The following is a 21,002-nucleotide window of genomic DNA, read 5'->3' on the forward strand; positions in this document are numbered from 1 at the left end:
CCATTCTACATTTTTTGATCAGTGCGATCAAAAATCCACCATAAATGAATGACCCTGTACTATTAACGCGAATGTTCCTTTGCCTCTTCGTGCGAATTTCGCGTGCCGCCCTTTGGTGCTTAGTCGAACGCAAGGGATGGTAAGGGCGGGGGGGGGGGGAAGGGTACGTAGCATGAAATTTTGACCGACAAAGTAGTAACAAAACAATATGCCACCATATAAACTCGTGCACGTGATAATGGCTTATCATGGGTATCTTTAAGGAACACAGACATCTCAATGAAATAGCGCATAATATTGAATAGGTTGTTAGCCTTTTCCAATTTCCCTATATTTCGGCTACTCTATTATTGGGCAATAGGGTATGTACGATTGTGTATCTGCCCGTTATTGGCCAACACTCTAGAATGAGTGTGCAATGCGCCAAAAAGATAACTATGCCTCCATGCACAATTCTCACTGTTCTTCCCTCGACAAGCGTCATACACCGCCTTCGTCCTCTGCGACATCACTTCGTTGACGTCTCACACTATGCACATGCCGGATTTCGTTATATGCATTTCGGCACAGTTAGCAAATAGTGTAGCGCATCAACAAAGATTGCATGTGATTGAAATTGTGACCTGTGCTAACTTTGCACGGTAAATGCCAACTTTGCATGAGGTTACACTTTGCACAGGATGAAGTTGTACTCGCCGCATTGAGTTGTGCAGCATTAATTTAACTTCTACGCTATAACATTGAGCAAAGCGAGAACAAGGTGAAATCAGGAGCCAACGCTTTGACAAGTAGACTTGTCTTCTCCAAGTCCACTTGTCGAAACGTTGGCGCCTGCTTTCTCCTTGTTCTCGTTTTGGTCATCGTCTTGAATTTCCATCTCCCGACTTCCACGTGTTTCCGCTATAACTTTGTTTCACATGGATTCCGACGGGTTTCCTGAATCTGCCTGACCTTTGTTCTTTCGAGCCTTATGATTTAGGTGCGTTCATGCGGGTATCAACTATTTTGAGGTGCACGACTCGTAGACTTTCGTTCGCCTAGTGCTGTAAGAATAACTACGCCACTGCACTAAAGGAAGTGACACTGTGTTAAATAAAGTATCCAGAGCCACTTTACATCCATTATCGAAAAGATCACGTAACTTTCCGAGCGTGAAAATAGCGCGAATAAGAAATTCTGATGCCTTTTCAAGCGACTAATGATAGTTCTAGGACAGCGTGGCGTCGGGTACATTTGTTTGGATGCGCTCGGTGAAAAGGTGGAATATCAAGAATGAAGACAGAATAAATGCGTCTGTGTCTGCTTTCGGGCATTCTATTATATGTTTCATGGCTGGTTCGAAAAAGTTGCGTGTATGACAACAGTCACACGCTACGAATGGTCATGCTCCGAAGCAACGTGCGAAATTTAAGCACCGGCTAACGAAATAAGAGGCATGCCTCGATAAATATAGACATCAAAAAGAATAATAAAAGAGTGATAGTCGCTGGAGTACTGATCAGCTACTGAGATTAACCTATGGAGGAAGACTTTCTAAGCACTTTGAAAAAAAAAATGTACCAGATGTACATGTACACGTACAGATGGTCCGGGCGCTATTCAATCTCAGTTATCAAAAGTCGAACACGCACTTTTCCTTCACAAGAAGCACCTCGACGAATGTTTTCGGGTGTTATGATCTTTAGTAACTGTTCTCTGCGCGCTGTTTGTCGAGATACGTGTTCATTACATACCCCGTATTCTAAACGGACACATGCACAAATGGTTTGGGTGCTAATAAGGTATGAAACCTAAGCTAATTAGATTTTATACCTGTACTACAGTCTAGCATATTGCCTCTCGGGGCTTTATATTTTACGTTTCATTAAAACCTCTCTCTCTATATAGTACAATTACGAGGTCAGTCCCAAAAGGTTATGTACTACGTTTTAGAAGTTTTTTAAGTAAAATGTCGGATACTTCAATGTGGTCACATTTTCGTCCATTGCTAGTAGCACCCTTGGCGGACCACTTCTATTAAGCACTTCAGCAAAGACGGTGTTTGTCTTTGAAGTGTCATATCGCATTTCCGAAATGCTGTCGCTGAAGTCCCAGTTTGCCCCTATTTGGAGAATGCAAAAAAAAAAAACAGTCGCAATGGGCTTCATCCGACGAGTAGGGAGGATGTTACAGCACAGTGATGAAACTGCGTGCCAAAAAATCACGCACTATCAACGCAGAATGCGCAGGGGCATTACCGTGATGCAGAATCGGGATTCACCCTTGGACAAATTTGGTCGGACGGGATGCACATGATCTCTCAGACACCTCAAAACCTCCAAGAATAAAGCTGCCTTGACCGTTGGACTTTACGGTACAAATTCGTAATGCACAATTTCATGGAAGTAAAAAAAAAAACGTGATCGACTGGACAATTTTGCTCTGTTTTCCGCGCTTTTCTTAGCCTTGGTGCATCTTTATTTTTCAACACTGCTGCTCGACGCTGTATTCGTAAATTCAAGTTTTGATAACCCTTTTTCCAAGAATTCATCACTGTCGTCTCAAGTTTTCCAATCAATGCAGCATTATTTTTTCCGCAACTCTTCCTAGGGAGTAAGCAGTTTCATAATCATTTTAGGCCAAAAAATTGTCATTTACAAGCTTCTAGTCATAATCCATTGAACGGATGACTTCACAAATCACGTGCTTCTGATATCACTCTAACAGTAACTCGGTGGTCACTCAGCACAACGGAACTCACGCGATCGTTGTTTTCATCTTTGCACAACGTGTTCGGACATACTGATTTTGCATCGTCCTGCAGGTGCTCATGACCTTCCCGAATACGTTGGACCAAATGAACACACTTCCTTCCCTTTAAGGCCATGTTATCGATAGGCCTTTTGCAACACTTGATGAATTTCTGCACCATTCTCGCCCAATTCAACAAGAAATTTGACATTGTTACTTTGTTTTGTTTAGTCGTCGACCTCCCTTCTGAATATGACTAAAAATGGGTTGCACAAAAGTGCACGCATAAAATGCTGCCTTATCATTCAGAGGGCTCGCTCGTACCAGACTTCTATGATTTATTTTCGACTGGGTATAGTGAGAGATGGCGCGGCTACACATGCTCTAATTTTTGATGGCTCACTGCATGATCTTTCGAGACAGAACTCTTGTACCTACGTATACGTAACGACCCCGCCTCCATCTGTTCTCTGCGATCCACGTGGAAGTAGGTCGCAGCGCCGGCCAACGAAGTAGCCACCGGGCTTCGATGATAGTCCATGGTGATCCTTGAGCAAATCATTTTTTTAACCCAGTAGCTCTCAGCCTCCTCCTGTTCAAGCAACTTTCAAGCAACTCATCGATGTAGGAGTCACTGTGAAACGTTGCCGAAGCATAGTGCTTTCATAAGTAGAGCGGGGGCGCTGCGTTAACATTCGTAGTTAAGGAACTCCTTTGTGATCCCAAAAGCCCATCTTTGAGCTCAAGGTCATAGAATCGTTATTCAAAGTGAATATATTTGGTCTCTAGAAGCGTGCCACTAACGTAGGTAGACGTGAGACACGACTTGGCGACCCAGCTCCAAACAAACCACAATTGCGGCCATTCTGGTAACAACAACAACAACAACAAAAAAGTCTAACCGGGGCAGCCTTCGACCATGCGGTCCCAGTACTCGGTCTCGTTGGGCGTGAAGCGCGTCGTGCCGAACTGTCTCGACTCGTGGTTGCAGAGCATGGCGAGCAGGTCGATGGGCAAGTTGCAGCACACCAGCTGTCCCAAGAGCCGCTTGTTGACGTTGCCCACTCCGCGGTTCACGGCGAAGTTTGGCACTACGCGCAGCGGAAGTTCCAGCTTGCCCAAGACGCGGTGGAAGCGCGACTTCTCCTTGAGTTCCAGGACCACGCTGTTGTCGAACAGGAACAGCACGATGCTAGTCACCGTGCCTGGAAAAGGAAAACAAACAGGCATATCGGCGACTCTCTCATTTCGCTGAAGTGATTCGCGCGCGACACTTGGGATTCGCGTGCTGTTAAGCGGAGCTCGTTATTCGAAATGTAAATGTGGGATGGACGGATTTGCCGTCGGCTTTGGATTCGATGGGCAAGAGATGAAATCATGAACGCATCCACTGTAACAGCGGTTGGACTGCTGACCCTAATTTAGCGAAGGAATACCACTACACTAATCCTTTGGTGTGGTTTGGAACATCAAATCACTAGACTCGGTCAATGAAGCACATACTACGTGGAATATAACGCAAAAGACACGTAAAAAATAATTATTCGTCCATGTGTCGCCTGATGTAACGAATAAGGAGGAGGGCACACTCAAGGTCGTGTCGCAAGTGGGCACTGCGGCAGCGGCAAGGCCAAATGCCTAGAAATTCTTTCTGCTTCATGATACAGGTCACGGCTGTTCTGCTCGGGAATCATCTGACTGTCCACAACGGAACGCAAGACGCCGCACGTGTCGATTGGGTTATCGTGAGGCACCCTGCATCAATGATCATCGACAGCTGCCGGGTCCCCGAAAGTGCACCATTCATCGAGTCACACACTGAGACTGCGTGGCGATTCACAGGAGAAACGACTCATCACGTGACCCCTCCGAAGGCTACAAAAGCATCGCCAGAAACCTGGATCTTCAGTGGGCACTGCGGCAGCGGCAAGGGCAGCACGCCCAGAAATTGTTTCTGCTTCATGATACAGGTGAATAGTTACCTACCTGGATATTGTTACAGAAGCGATAATCGTTATTTGATGCTGCTGCCCTGCCCACTGGGTGTAGGACCTTTGCTAACACGTATTTATTCACTGCCGCTTGATTTGCTGGTTAGCGTGTCCAGCTTTTCTTTTTAGGATTTAGTTCGCATGCGTGCCACCACGTGGCGTACTGACCTTAAACTTTTCAAACTTCCCGCGGTGACGCGTGGTGACGCCAACAAAACAAAAACAAAATATTTAAAGGCTATCCCTGCCCACTGAACTCTACCGTAGCGCTTGTCCCGCCGGCGTTATCAGTGTTCTTCATAACGTGTAGCAGCTCGTCACCTGGAAATGACTTATCGTCCTTACAGCATTTAGTCGCGACGAGCGACGATTGAATCTGGGCTTTTGATACGGTTCTTTTTCTTTCTTTTTGTTCTTTTCCTTTTTATTTTTGTCTTTTTGATCCTACGGAGTAAACAAGCTAGTTCAAACGTCAGAAACACTCCGTGGCAGCATTTCTTGAGTCGGCACACATGGTTAACGTCCGAACATCGCACAGGTTCTACGAGAGACATTGTGGTGGACGGCTTTTGATTTTGACCTATCGATTTCGTTAAGTTGGCCCCAGTTATTGCGCTAGTGACTTTGCTATCCGCACATGGGCTACCGCCGCAGCTGCAAATCGAGATCTGCTTAAGTATTAAGATATATACATGGATATGTTGGTTTTGCACCTTGACGCAAAAGTCACGACACAAGAATTGAGCAAACTGTCTTTGTGTCGTCGTCCGTTAGCATGCTATGCAAATATTGCACTAATGAGCGTCATTCTTAAGCATATAAATTGATAGTCTAAAAAAATAATGTGAATCCCATGTATGTGCGGATGGATGTAAGCGAAGCTTTCTGTCTTGTTTATTGTCACTTTCGTAAGTAATTTCCACAGAGTAGTCAGGCACCCTCTAATGAAATGCTGTCAATGTTTGCCTGATTACGCCCGCCATTGTAATGCAAATAAACGTAACTTCAACTCATTTTCTTAGAAATAAACGCTGAACCATACACTGACGCCATCCTGAACAAGATCAACAAGCGCCGTAGTACTCGATCTTATGATACCCCTATTCGCAAGCTTATTTCGTGTTTTTTTTTTTTGGGGGGGGGGGACGTGTTCTTGTACCATAGAAACGTCCCTCAGACGTCTCCGATGTGCTCGTTTTTATTTTCAAGCACGCAATGAAAACTGTCATCGCTGCAACTTCATGATGTCCTGGTGGCAGGTCACCATGGCGTGTCGCGCAAATATGACCATGCTGATTCATTTGGGTTGACATATACCATTTTGTGTGTCATACTTCGCCACATTCATTTTTCAAACTACGCCACAGCTCGAAAAGGCCGTCCAACTCAGTGGGCCCCTTTCCTTTGTTTATTTCCGCAAGGTGTGTGTCTATCGCTGTGGTTGCCAAACACGCCAGACAGTGTGATACCACTCAAGCCTTTCTGGCGATCTGAGCAGCTGAAGTCGCAGGCTTTCTTCAACACGGCGTCGACGTTCAATATGGCTATCTTCAAGTACTTCTCGCGGACTTCACTCACCGCCTTCTCTCCAGTGTCATCTCATACACTACTCGCTGCTGCTAGACACAACACAAACACGCAACGACCTTAATGAAGTATCAATTACACGCTAGTTGACATGCTGTCGTTGTACATTTCCGCTGAGCATCGGGATCGGAGCGTGGTCCTGTCTATGGTGACACTATCGGCCTACAGCCTCGCTCAACAACATCGATCTTTACTCATCACTATTTTTTTTGTCGATAGGAGCTTACTGTATTTCCTCTGAATATACTTTCGGATTTAGGTGTGACCTTCTACGCCCGCTTAATCTGTTACGTTGACGGCGACCATTGTCGTCAAGCTGCCGCCTCCTTTTGAGCTTCGCCGTCACCAGAGGGCACAGAAAGCTGTCTTCACAAACAAACCACCGGGATTCGAGCCCATGTATTCGCAGCATCTTGCATTTGGAAGATGGGCACGCTAACCATTACGCTACCATCTCCCTCCACCACTGTTTTCGTTTTTGTCGCAGACGCAGGCAGAACGGACGCAGAAACACAAAAAAAGTAAAGATTGTTTGAGCCGACAGCTGACACATGACCTTAACTTTGGCAGGTTACTCTCATTGGAGTGCATGTACGTTTGCGGCTGCGTGCAGTTCGTGGGTCGCCTTAGCTTTATCGTAAATTTGCTTTCACCGACTCTTTTCAACTAGAACTGAAACGCCGGACAAAAACGAGACCTACCGTTGTATTTTTTTCTTGTTTCCTAGGATTAAACCAAAAACGATCATTTACGCAAATAGTGATTTTTTAAGAAATGGCATAAGGATACTATATTTCGAGGTCATGTCGCTGCCGATACTGGCCGGCACCTCGTATCGACGAAAGGGCATCACACTGCCGATGCACGAGGCAGGTTACTGAATGGTAAAAACAGAAAATATAAACACAAGGCACCCGCCACCATGACGCATTTTTTTTTACAACAGCGACGCACAACGGCGGACTGACATTTATTTGCATTATACTTAAATGCTTCCTAAAGGGGTTTATATTAGTTTTCATAGCGGAACCGCAAGTGCAGGGAGCGCCGCGCGTACACCACGGCCACGTATATGCTGGAGCCGCGCTCTTTTTCCTCTAGCAATATGGCCGCCGGCAGCTTCACGTGCTCCCGCAAGCGGTGGCTGGGACTGACACTCCAGAAGTTTGAGTACATAACCTCCTTGCATAGAAACGACACCATGGTTGCTAATAGATTGTTGGCTTGGATATGTTTGACACGAGGCCCAAGACGGCACCCTGTCTTCTAACGCGCTGTAATGTTTGCGTTCGTGTCTTTAGAAAGTAATAGCTCAGCGAGCCACCGGCCACAGCAGGCCAGCGTAGACGCCACTGCGCATGTTGTACCACGTACGCGCACTGGCGTCTACGCTATAGCCCACTGGGCGCGCTGGCCTGCTTTCTCGCTTAGCTATAACTCTCTTTTGTCTTGAAGGGACGCGCACCGTATACATACCGTGTAAAGGTGCTTGCGTTGAGCGTATGTAAGGCGATAAACGCTGTTCAAAACTGTCTGTTCTCTAAGTTGTGCAGTAAACGGATGTTTATGGTATTCCCACAAACGCAAAGGTCACGAGTATAGCAACCGTAACCGCAAGAGCCACGGTATGGTTGCAAGTTGTCGCGACAGCGCAGCTGTAATTTACAGAGCCTGTCACTAAGGGATACGCGGCGAGGTATGGCCAGGGAATAAGTAATTGCCAAGATTGGTATTTGGTGAACGTTAATTATCGAGAACGGTGGGTGCTTGTACTACCGCAAAGGACGGATGCTGGGCGGTGACTCCAATCATTTGCTCGCTACATCACACATCTACACTGAAATTAAACTGGTTTCAGAAATTCCAGCTTATATTCTTTCGACCCTTAACTGCGACTTCGCCTGCCACCTAGACTCTATTTCTTTTCTCTGTCAAGTTATAGTGATGTGGAGAAGAAGGCAGTTCCAAAAGAGTGAGTCACGGATATAACTCATTAAAAAGGCGAGCTTGCGCTGGAAAAGACACAAAGCACAACGATGGCTGCTCGCAAAATAGCGCTTCCTCTGAATCTAATCTACGAATCAAGGCATCGGTTCATCAGATTTGAATGATCGTACATTGCAGCGCAATCGCAGGCGCTGAAATGTGATCGAGAATGTATACGCCAGTATTCGCTTCATGCGCACAATCTGATTAGATAACTCTCTTTCGCTATTGAACCCGTTACAACACTCTGGATACTTGAAATACATGCAGGCGCGTCTCGATCTAAGCGATAACATTGGAACAGTGGTGAGACGCTAAAGGAAGCTCACCCGTAAAAAAAATAATATACTGTTTCTTCAACATCAGCTGAAGTATAATGCGCGTGGTAAAATACGAGCCTCCAAGACTGCAGAGCGGCGCAGACATACCAAAAGTTCCAGAGCTAAACACTTTCAGATTACTTGTAGTTATTATACCAGTATGTCGGATGTCAATGTATAGCTCTGTAGTCTTAGTCTAGGCGCCAGTTTCATCACGGGTGCTGTGTCGGATCTCATATTTCACGTAACTTTACATACGTCAGCAATAACTGTCACGAAATTACGGTATTTACTTTTTTCGGTCTTAACATTAGAAAGTCAAAATACATGCCGCGAACACTCATCCTAATACATTAGTACCTTTCATTCTAACGTACATGTCCGCGCTGCTCCATCTGTTCCAAAGTACTGAAGAATACGTCTAATTCTTTCCCCCAGGCAGCTGCTGTAATGCCAAAGCATTAAGTGCCACGTGTCTCAGAAAATCTCGGATCGGCGTCGGCGGCGTTGTCAGTGAGCAAAAATTTTCGCACATATTTAGGCATATGTATATGCCATGCCTTGTTAGATGCTGCCACAAACACGCACACGCTCGCACACACACGTACACGTACGCACGCTTGCAAGCACACACACGCACGCACGCACGCACGCTCGCGCACGCACGCGCACACACACACACACACACACACACACACACACACCACACACACACACAGACACACACACACCACACACACACCACACACACACACACACACACACACACACACACACACACACACACACACACAAACGACACATATTAGCCGGAATTCACATTTATACGCGTCCACGCGTGTACACACGCGCAAAAAGGTACGCACGCAGGCACATGGAACTGCATGCACACACAAACGCGCGTATGCTCGCACAGGCATACACGCAAACAGACAGCTCAAGATGCGATGGAAAGGAAAATTTCTGTGCTAACGGAGCGCATAGACAAAGTTGATAAACAACTAGAAAACGTCACGGCGCTAACCACCGAAGTTCAAGAAACAGAAGCAGCAGTTGCACGGTTAAATGTAGAGATTGCATCCCTGATGAGCAAGGTAGATGAGCTAGAGAACAGAAGCCGCCGAAACAACCTCTTTATATACGGCATAGAAGAGCCACGTGGCGGAAGTGCAGATGGCCTATTAAAAAACTAGAAGATGAAACTTTCAAGGACACACTACAGGTTACAGTCATGGGAATCGAAAGATGTCATCGAATCGGGCAGAAGGCCGAAAATAAATGCCGTCCTATTATTCTAAGGTTTCTGGACTACCAAGACAAGATAGCTGTATTAAAGAACTGTAATAAACTTAAGGGAAGTATGGTGTCGATTTCGGAAGGCTTTTCCTACAGGATAAAAGAAATAAGGAAAAAAATTGTTGGGCACATCAGCTAATGAAAAGAAAAACGGATCCAAAGTGAAACTCTTTTTTTGATAAACTAAGCGTGGATGACGTCATGTTCGCGTGGAACAAAACTACCGGTTCACGCTATAAGTTAAACAAAGAGGCTAATTGACGGCCAAAGCATGATGTACTGTCACTGAAAGTACTTAATGTAAACTGCAGAAGTGTCGTTAACATGGTTACTGAGCTAGAGGCATTGTTGTTGACCGATAGCATTGATATATCCATCCTCACTGAAACGTTGGTAAATGTGTCCATTTATGGCAGTGAATTTGTGCCTGCTGGATACAGCATACATAGAAAAAAAAACGCGAGAGTAAGGGTAGTGGGGTGGCTATTGTTTTTACTAAATCCTTAGGCAAGAAAGAAATGCCTGATGTGCCTGGTGTCGAGGCTATCTTTTGCAAAGTGTATTGTGATAACACCAGGTATGTTATAGGCGCTATTTACAGGCCTACTGGTTCTGTTGTTGGCATCCTCGAAAACCTAAGAAAGTATCTAGACACACAAATCAGGCTTGGGGACAAAACAATCCTATAAGGCGATTTCAATCTGTTCGAGGTTTATTGATGAACATTCACAGCCCGAAACCGAAATGATAATCACTGTGAAGTAATGATAGATATGGCCTTTGCGTTCGACTTACTGCAAGTAGTTTAAAATTACACCAGGATTCAGGGTAACGCGAAGTCCATACTTGACTTGTTTTTTGTAAGTGATTCAATTACAGCCGAAATTTCCTGTGTGAAGAAAGTATCTGGACACACAAGTCAGGCTTGGGGGCAAAATAATCCTATAAGGCGATTTCAATCTGTCCGAAGTTTATTGGTTAACATTCACAGCCCGAAACCAAAATGATAATCACTGTGAAATAATGATAAATGAGATTCTATCAACAGCAGTGTTCTTCACGATGTATCTCATTACAAATATCTGGGCCTTTGGATAACAAATAACTTAGATTGGACTAATACCTGGTACCTCGGACCATTCTGCAGTATTGGTAGAATCGAGTAGTACAGCAATCAAACGTAATAATCCAACGTCTAGTATCCCTAACTTTTCAAGAGCAGATTATGTCTCTATTATTGACATGCTTTCCTTTAAGTTCGATATATTCTCATTCTATTCTGGAGATACAGTCTTTGGCATCAATTCAATATAATTGTAAAAGAATGCATTGATAAATATGCTCCTCGCATTGTAAAGAAGTCGAAGCGCAAAAACGTCTGAATCTCTCGGGACTGATTGCGGTTAAATAGGCAACTCAAGACACTAAAGAAAAAACAAAAATCTGCAAACTCTTCCTGTACTGCGCAGAACATAGCGGATATTGCATTACAGCTAAAAACGCTAGTAAGAACTGACAAACAACGGTATTACGGAGCGTCCGTACCAAATTTTATACGCACGTCCCCCGAGCAATTCTGGCGTCACATACGCCCTACTTCTAGCGATTGTGATGTCTTTGATATCGAAGGTGTACAAGCAGATGACGCAAAAAAATATCAAATGCCTTCAATGAGCGATTTAAGAGCATTTTCACGGTTGATAACGATGTATAACCAACCACACGTTGACGCAAATTTCCCACCCATACCAGATGTTCTAATTAGTGAAGCTGGAATTTTGAATATGCTCTTAAAACTCGATGTAAAGAAGTCCCCAGGGCCAGATGATATACCAAACGCATTTTTTAAGAGATACGCAGAATGGGTCTCAAAATACTTGCGTGTTCTGTTCTCTAGATCACTAGTGATCTGAGGGGCAAGTTCCGGACGACTGGGGAATCGCCAGAGTAAAACCTATCCATAAGAATGGATAGGTTTGGATAGGAATGGATAGGAATGGTCCGATTTCCTTAACCTGTACTGCATCTAAACTTTTAGAACATATTATATATAACCACATAACGCAGTTTTTTGACAAACATAATATTGTAACAATGTATCAACATGAATTTCGACAAGGCTCCTTATTCTACGTGTATTCAGCTAGCAGAAACTATACATGATTTTGCACTTTCAATTAATAACGGAAAACACACCGATGTAATCTTTATAGACTTTAAAAAAATCACTTGATAAAGTCTTTCATAAGAGGTTATTGCACAAATTAGGGAAAATGTTAAACAACCACCCACTTTTAAACTGTATCGCCGCATACATTAACAATCGAAAACAGTTTGTTGTCTTTAATAGAGAAACTTCGGAAGTTGTTGGTGTGGACTCAGGCGTTCCCCAGGGGTCGGTACTTGGACCCCTTCTTTTTCCTTTGTTTGCTAATGATGTTGCCTGCAACATTCCTGTCAAAATACGATTATATGCCGATGACTGCGCGATTTACACGGAAGTGAACAGTACAGCTGACCAAATTATTTTAAATGATACTCTCAACAAAATTGTTCAGGGGTGTGACATGTGGCAAATGTGTATTAAGTATGAAAAAAGAGTGTTCATGAGAGCTACTCACAAAAAAGTCCATTAGCTTTAATCTATTCTATCAATAGCAGTGTTCTTCAGGAAGTATCTCATTACGAAAATCTGGGCCTTTGGATAACAAATAACAGACAGGACTAAACACATTAATTATGTCGTAAGAAATGCAAACTTTATGTTGTTATTTTTACGAAGAGCTTTAATATTTACTACTCGTGATGTCCGCAAGACCGCATATAAAGCGCTTATTCTCCCATCATTGCAATATGCAGCCATAATATGGGACCCCTTCACTCGGACCAATATTAACAAGATTGAAAGCTTACAAAAAAGCGGTGTGCGATTCATATATAACAGCTTTGGATGTTGTTCTGCTTCTGCCCTTTTAACCAGAGCCAACTTGCCACAAATAACCCAAAGAAACCGGTCATCTAGGCTAACGTTTACGTATAAAATTGTAAAGTGGCCTTATAGATTAGACACTTCAGACGTAATAACATTTTCATCCGGGTATGCCACTAGACAAAGATGCCTATTAACAATTGCTCCGTTTCGCGCACGTAACAACTCCTTTAAATACGCTTTCTTTCCGCGGACAATAACTGAATGGAACCAGCTTACTAACACCCAAGTTCAACAGCCTTCACTTACATTGTTTACATAGTGTCTAACTTAGTACTTACCGTATGCCTTCTATTTTAGTTTATATTAGCTTATTTAGCCTTATGTATCTATGTTGGTTGCCTCTTTTGTGGTGTTTTCAACATTTGTACCCTCCTGCCAAAATCCCCAAAGTGAGATTGCAGTATCGATAAATAAAATATATTTAAAAAATCAGAATAATCGATTGCCATTCGTCATGCCTGACGACCCCAGCCCGACATCTCCACTGGTTACTTCTACCATCGTATGTGCCGGTGCCCAGCTTCAGCGGGATCCAGATATCTTCAGCGGCCCCGATGAGAAAGAGGTTGAAGATTGGCTGCAATCGTATGGGACTGGAATCGTAAACAAATGGGACGGCCCCCTGAAGCTCGGTAACGCGATCTTCGATTTATAGGGCGTCGCCAAGCTGCTGTTCAAAAACCACGAAGCCAATCTCCGCACGTGGGCTATCTTCAAAACCAGCATCGCAGAAATTTTCGGCCACCCTGGCATGCGCAAACTATGCGCTGAACAACGCCTACGAAGCCGATCCCAACAAACTGGCGAAACATTCACCAGCTACATAGAGGACATCATCGACCTCTGCTGGCGTGTCAAACCGACGATAGCGGAGGCGCACAAGGTATGTCACATCATGAAGGGCATTTCCGACAATGCCTTTCATATGCTGCTGCCCAAAAACCCAGGCACTGTTTCTCAGGTCATTGAGCTTTGCCAGGGTTTCGACGAGATCTGCAGACAGCGTCTTCTCACGCGGCGCCCCCCTGCGTCCGACGAAACCCTCGCGAGCATTACCGCGGCTCCTGAGATGGACTCCCTGCTTTGCCAGATAAAAGAGTTCGTCCTTGCTGAGGTCGCTCGTCAGCTTTCGCTGCTGTCCTCAGTCACGCCACCACCTTCGCCTTTGCTGGCCAACCTTCGCCAGGTCATCCACGAGCAAGTTTGCGCAGCTCTCCCTTCTGCCCGTGAGATTCTGCCGGTGCCGACTACCATTGCTTTTTCCGAGCTGACTGCACCTCTCAGCTATGCCGAGGCTCTCGCGCCGCTACCATTTCTGACCTTTGCGCCATCCCCATCAGTCGTGCCACTGCGTCCAGCTCCTCACTTCGTTCAGCAGTGGACAATGGCGCACTCCTGGCAACCGGCCAATATGTTTTGCGTGTGGTGCACCTTGCCACGTTGCACGATTTTGTCGTCTCCGCGCAACGTTCTAGCACAGTAGCTTCGACGCCGCACCATACGTTTCCCCAAACCTGTCATCCTGCGCGTCTCAGAACACTGGCCAGATGTCTTCCTACTCGGACCACTGCCCTCTTGTTGACCGCCGTTCGCCATCGCCTCGACGCCGCTCGCTTTCGCCGATGCGTCGTCGTCCTTCTAAGCCGGAACGGGAAAACTGGGCTTGGTGGGCTTGGTGACACCGCTGGCAGACGGATGCTTATCCCAATTCTTTTTGTCCAGATTGCTTGGTGGGCGCATTTCGCCGTAGGATCAAGGAACCCTGCCGTGGAAATTGCTTCCTCTGACGAGCATGCGCCAGCTGACAGGATCATCGCGGCATCGTCAAGCAACCTTCAAGATACGACGCCCTATGTGCACCAGGCGTGTCATCTTATCAACTCGGTGACATCATCGAACACTGGCGAATTCAAGTATAAATACCGGAGCCTGTTGGAAGATTCTTTCAGTGGGCTTGGTGACACCGCTGGCAGACGGATGCTTATCCCAATTCTTTTTGTCCAGATTGCTTGGTGGGCGCATTTCGCCGTAGGATCAAGGAACCCTGCCGTGGAAATTGCTTCCTCTGACGAGCATGCGCCAGCTGACAGGATCATCACGGCATCGTCAAGCAACCTTCAAGATCCGACGCCCTATGTGCACCAGGCGTGTCATCTTATCAACTCGGTGACATCATCGAACACTGGCGAATTCAAGTACAAATACCGGAGCCTGTTGGAAGATTCTTTCAGTGGGCTTGGTGACACCGCTGGCAGATGGATGCTTATCCCAATTCTTTTTGTCCAGGTTGGTGACAAATATTTAATTTCTTCTATTAGAGACGATTCAGTCACATTGACGGTGTTGCCAAGCCCCCAGTGTTTGCTCTGTTTATTGTTTGATTGCGTGCATGTGATCAGATTGTTGCTAGTAACCTCCGGCGATGTAGAACTAAACCCTGGTCCTTCTGAGTCCGAGACGCACTTAAACAGTGAATTACTGAAAAAAATTTTGAAAGAGCAAACCAAGACAAATAAGACTCTAGTCGCACTGACTACAAACTTGAAACAGGTTGAATCAACGGTCGAAGGTATTCAAGCTAAGATTACAACTATTGAGCAAGAACTTTGCCGAATCGAGAAAAGCGAGCAAAGGTTGGAAAAGTGTGATGAAGCTTGCAGAAACACTACCAAACTAGTTCTTGAGTTAACTGCAAAGGTCGAAGACCTCGAAAATAGAAGTCGGCGTAACAACATTTTGGTTTATGGCGTAAAAGCAAAAGAGGGAGAAGACTCAAAAGAACTGGAACGGAAAGTAAACGAAGAAATTTTCAAGAACGTCCTGGGTGTTGAAATCAATTCCATAGAGCGCATCCACAGAATTGGCGCCAAAAACGCACAGCGTCCGCGTCCTATCATTTTGCGGTTTTATAACTACATCGACAAAACTAAGGTTCTGTCTTCGTGCTTCAAATTAAAAGGTACGGAAATAGCCATTTCGGAGGACTTTTCTAAAAAGATTCGCGATATACGTGCGAAATTATGGCGGTCTGCCGCTGAAGCAAAGGACAGTGGTTCTAAAGTTTCACTGGTTTTTGATAAGCTGAAAGTCGATGGCAAGCTGTATGTATGGGACACACTTAGAAATTGCAGAGTAGAGTTATCCCAATCCACTGCGTCTGCGAAATCCCAACAGTTGCCTTCTCAGTCCACTCGTGCGACCACCCGTCAGAGTGCTAAGAAACGACAAGTGTCTAGCAAGACGCTCCGGCTTGTTTCACTCAATGCACGCAGCGTTCTTAATAAGGTACAGTTGCTTGAAGATGTAATTTTGACTTATCAGCCACATGTTTTAGTGATTACAGAAACCTGGTTACATTCAGATGTGCAAAATAGTGAAATAGTTCCATCTTCGTACACACTAATCCGTAGAGACAGAGGATCACGTGGTGGCGGAGTTGCAATTGCGATAAAAAACAACATTAAACTTACTCGCTTAGACGGTATCAACAATCACGAAAGCATATGGTGCAAATTGAAATTTTTCGATAAGAATATAACTTTGGGTGGTGTCTATCGTCCTCCGAATGCTCCCCCTGAGTATATAGAAGCACTATATGATTACTTGCTGCGAAATACCAATTCACGCTCAAACATCCTTATCACTGGCGATTTCAACTTACCCGGCATTAATTGGTCCAGTCTTTCCCACGACGGCAAGGATTCTAAAGATGCTGAGCCTCTACTACTAACTGCGTTTACCTTTTCCTTAAACCAACTTGTTTCCGAAACTACCAGGATTTCCAATTCTTCTTCTATTCTTGACCTTGCGTTTGCAAGCAGTTCGCTCCCAAACTGCTCTGTTAGTATCAGAGATGGGATATCTGATCGTAAGTTACTCGTGTTAACATGTCCTATTTCTGGCTCACGATCACCCGTCAAGCCTTCTGACATTTTTATCGGGGACTACACGCACGCGGATGACAATGCAGTAGTCAGCTATATGGAATCCATGTTCCCATATTTTAATGAAATAAGAGATGTTAAGGAGTTATGGTCATGTTTTAAAGAAATGATATTTCATTGTGAGCGCAGTTATGTGCCTTTAAAAAAGAAACGTGTCAACAGGGACTACCCATGGATGAATCGTGATTTGATTCATCTAAAACGCAAGATTAAACGCTGTCGCAAACGTGGTGACAAACAACAGCTTCCAAGTCTTGTACAAACATTTCAGGAAAAAGTGCACGCAGCAAGAAACCAATTTTTTTCCTGCACTCTGTCCTCTTTCATGTTAGAACAACCCAAAAAATTTTGGCGTTATTTGTCTAAAGATAAAAGCGGTATCACAGAAATAAAAGAATCGGGCGTAATAATCGATGACCCCTCCATAATTTCTGAAAAATTCAACGCATTCTTCCAGTCCGTTTTCACGCTGACGGCGTCACACGCACATTTGCCATCTTATGCACTTCTTGAACCGATGCCTGAAGTAAACTTAAGCAAAGAGGGCATTCTTCACCTTTTGCGTACACTTGATATAAAAAAATCACCCGGTCCTGACGAAATATCAAACGTGTTTCTTAACAGATATGCGACCTGGGTAGCAGAGTATTTGTATAAAATATATACAGTCTCGTTAGAATCTTGTGTGATACCCGATGACTGGCGCTCCGCAAGGATAGTCCCAATTCACAAGACTGGATCACCATTAGAATTAAACAACTACAGACCAGTTTCCCTAACATCCACAATTTGTAAGATGTTAGAACATATTATATTTAAGGCGATTATGATACATCTAGAAAATAACCAACTGCTTCATGACAATCAACATGGCACTAGGTCCGGTCTGTCCACTGCAACTCAGCTAGCCGAGATAACTGATGATTTCGTAAATTCCCTAAATTTGAAGGGTCAGATTGACGCAGTGTTTTTAGACTTTTCAAAAGCGTTCGACGTTGTTCCACATGATGATTTAGTAACGAAACTGCATGCTATTGGTATTGAAGACAACATTGTTCGCTGGATAGCAGGTTACTTAGCTTCAAGGAAACAATACGTGGCCGTTAACGACTGCATCTCTGATACACTATATGTACACTCAGGAGTACCACAAGGCTCGGTGCTCGGTCCATTGTTGTTTCTGGTCTATATCAACGACATCTATTTTTCAGTGCAACCTCCTGTAAAGATCCGACTGTTTGCGGACGATTGTGTCCTTTATTCCAGCATAAATCAACACGCTGATCAAGTCAGACTAAATGATGCATTGCAATCAATCAGTGCATGGTGTGATAAATGGGGCTTGAAACTCAATACTTCGAAAACGGCAAGCATAACATTTAGTAACAAAAAAGAACCTTTACAATTTGCTTACACCATTAAAAATGCTTATATTAAAAAAAACTAACCAGGTGAAGTATTTGGGTGTTACACTCACAAGTAATTTGAGTTGGGAACCTCATATAGATAATGTTTGCAGTAACGCACTGAAAAAGCTGGCATTTTTAAAACGAAAACTACGTCATGCGTCACCTGCTGTAAAGTTAACAGCATACAAAGCTCTCATTAGGCCAAAATTAGAATATGCGGACCTAATCTGGAGTCCGTATCAGCAATATTTAATTAAAAAAATAGAAAGGGTGCAGAACATGGCCTTGAGGTTCATTTATTCTACCTATTCGCGCTTCTCGAGCGTATCAGTTCTTCGAGACAAAGCGAAGCTGAAAAAACTCGATCATCGCAGAATGGTATCCAGATTAAAATTTATTTATCAGCTTTACCATGGTCACTTTAACATACAGCGCGAACGTCACATAACCGAGCCGTCAATACGCTTTGCCCGTACACAACACAACAAAACAGTTAGGCAACCATTCAGTCACCTTAGCATGCATCAATATTCCCTGTTTCCTCATGCTATTTCATTGTGGAATAAATTACCACAAGAAATAGTTAGTGCTAATACCACACAATCGTTTGTTCATCTTGTGAATGGTTTTTCTTTTGATTAATAGCATGCACATAGGGAAAGAAATTAATTAATCATTGTCTGTGTTTTGTAATAAAATTAGGTGAAAATGCTGAATTGAGTGACCTGTTGTGTGCACATGGTTTGTCAGTACTTGTTGTTGAGTTGCAAACTACAACTGTTGTTCCTATATCGTATTCATGTTCATAGGTCTAAATTTCAAAGGCTGATGTTCCTGTATATTATATTCTATATATCTTTATTATTGTTCTGTATTCTGTTTTTTTGTTATTATTTTAAGCCTTGTTTGTTACTATTGATGTAACCACTCCTGCTTGGACCCGAATAGGGCCTGCAGTATTTGTAAATAATCGTCGCAATCGTCGAACGGGAAAACTAATCGTCACCTACGAACAGATCAAGGCCTCTTCCTTCTCCGACTAATGTTATTGATGTATATGCGGACGGCGGGTCGCTACTCTCGCCCTCGTTGACATTGGTGCCGCAGTTTCAGTTATTACTGCCAAACTTTGCAGTTCGTTCAGAAAAGTTAAGACGCCACTCTCAAACGTGTCACTTCGTACCGCCAGCGCAGACCACATCACGCCTACAGCTGTGTGGACTGCTCGCGTTGTGATCAACGGCGTCCTCTACATCGTCGAATTTTTGGTGCTGTATTCTTGTTCCCACGATCTTATCTTGGGCTGGGACTTCCTTTCTGCTAAGGCCGTCATCGACTGTTCTCATGCTGAAGTGGAATTTCAAACGCTTTGTCATGCCCCACTCTTTGACGCTCGCGAACCTGAAGATAAAGTATTTGTTGCCGAAGACGTTACAATTCCACGACACTCATATGCCCTTGCCACAGTGTCATGCAGCATTGTTGGTGATGCCAGTGTTTTTACGCCATATGAAATTTTCGCTCGTCGCAAAAGTTCCCCGCTGCCTTTCGCTCGTTTGGACGTTCATGCCGGCGTCAGCAGACTGCTCGTCACCAACCAATTGTCCTGTCCTCTCACTTTGCTTCGTGGGGAGTGCGTTGGCCGTGCCCAGTGCGACGACTCTGCTGCCATCATTGATATGCCAATTGGTTTCATTGCAACTCATGAGGTCGCCGGAGTGACCTGTAACCCCGCGCAGGAGCCGACTTCGCCCGATATTCTACATAGCTCCATCGCCGACACGTTGACTGTTTCTCAACACGCCCAGCTTCTACGCCTTCTCGACAAGTTACGTTCGTCTTTCGACTGCCAGCATGTTCCCTTGGGCAGCACGTCAACTGTTTGTCATCGCATGGACATGGGTACCAGTGTGCCATTGCGACAAAGACCATATCGCATATCCGCGACAGAGCGCTGTGTTGTCGATGGCTAAGTAGCTGACATGCACAAGCGCGGCATCATTCAGCCTTCGGATAGCCCTTGGGCATCTCCCGTTGTTCTTGTTAAGAAGGATGGGCGATTCGATTCTGTGCCGATACCGTCGTCTTAACAAGATAACTCGTGAAGAGGTTTACCCTCTTCCGAGAATTGAGGACGCCCTTGACTGTCTCCAATGTGCGGAGTTCTTTTCTGCTATCGACTTACGCAGAGGCTATTGGCAAGTCCCCATGGCATCCGAAGACCAACCTAAAACGGCCTTTGTAACACCAGATGGCCCATATGAATTTCGTGTTATGCCTTTCGGGCTTTGCAACGTCCCCGCAACATTTGAGCGTATGATAGACCACCTTTTGCTTGGTCTCAAGTGGAAAACGTGTCTGTGCTACTTAGATGATGCGGTTATGTTCTCGCCCGACTTTACCCCCCATCTCTGTAGGCTGGAGGAAGTGTTACAGTGCCTATCTGCCGCCTGCCTTCAGCTCAACCTGAAGAAATGCCACTTTGGGGCAAGTCAGCTCACCAGCCTTGGCCATGTAGTATCTAAACATGGTATTCTTCCTGACGCCGCCAAGCTCCGTGCAGTCGCTGATTTCCCCTAACCTTCCTCCGTAAGAAAACTTCGCAGCTTCCTTGGCCTGTGTTCTTAGTTTCACCGCTTCATTCGGAATTTCGCGTCCATCACCGCTCCCTTGAATCAGCTTCTACGGAGCGACTTGAACGATTACGCCTGGTCGTCCGCTTGTGACGACGCTTTCCAAGAGTTGCG

General features: G+C 44.7%; 1 protein-coding gene and 1 long non-coding RNA gene across 2 annotated transcripts in view; one reads left to right on the forward strand and one right to left on the reverse strand.

The window, feature by feature from the left end:
* Nucleotides 1-21,002, reverse strand: part of LOC135902778 (phospholipid-transporting ATPase ABCA3-like) — a 173,572-nt gene that overhangs the window by 30,240 nt on the left and 122,330 nt on the right. Inside the window, exon 20 of the mRNA XM_065433016.2 lies at nt 3,633-3,935. Coding sequence (XP_065289088.2) covers nt 3,633-3,935 — 303 coding nt within the window. The remainder of the gene's footprint in view (nt 1-3,632; nt 3,936-21,002) is intronic.
* LOC135905591 (uncharacterized) overlaps nt 14,769-21,002 on the forward strand; it is a 49,896-nt gene continuing 43,662 nt past the window's right edge. Inside the window, exon 1 of the long non-coding RNA XR_010565415.2 lies at nt 14,769-15,188. This is a non-coding gene — a long non-coding RNA (uncharacterized lncRNA). The remainder of the gene's footprint in view (nt 15,189-21,002) is intronic.

The sequence above is a fragment of the Dermacentor albipictus genome, chromosome 1 (genome assembly GCF_038994185.2).
Source record: "Dermacentor albipictus isolate Rhodes 1998 colony chromosome 1, USDA_Dalb.pri_finalv2, whole genome shotgun sequence".
In the NCBI taxonomy this organism is placed as follows: Eukaryota; Metazoa; Arthropoda; class Arachnida; order Ixodida; family Ixodidae; genus Dermacentor; species Dermacentor albipictus.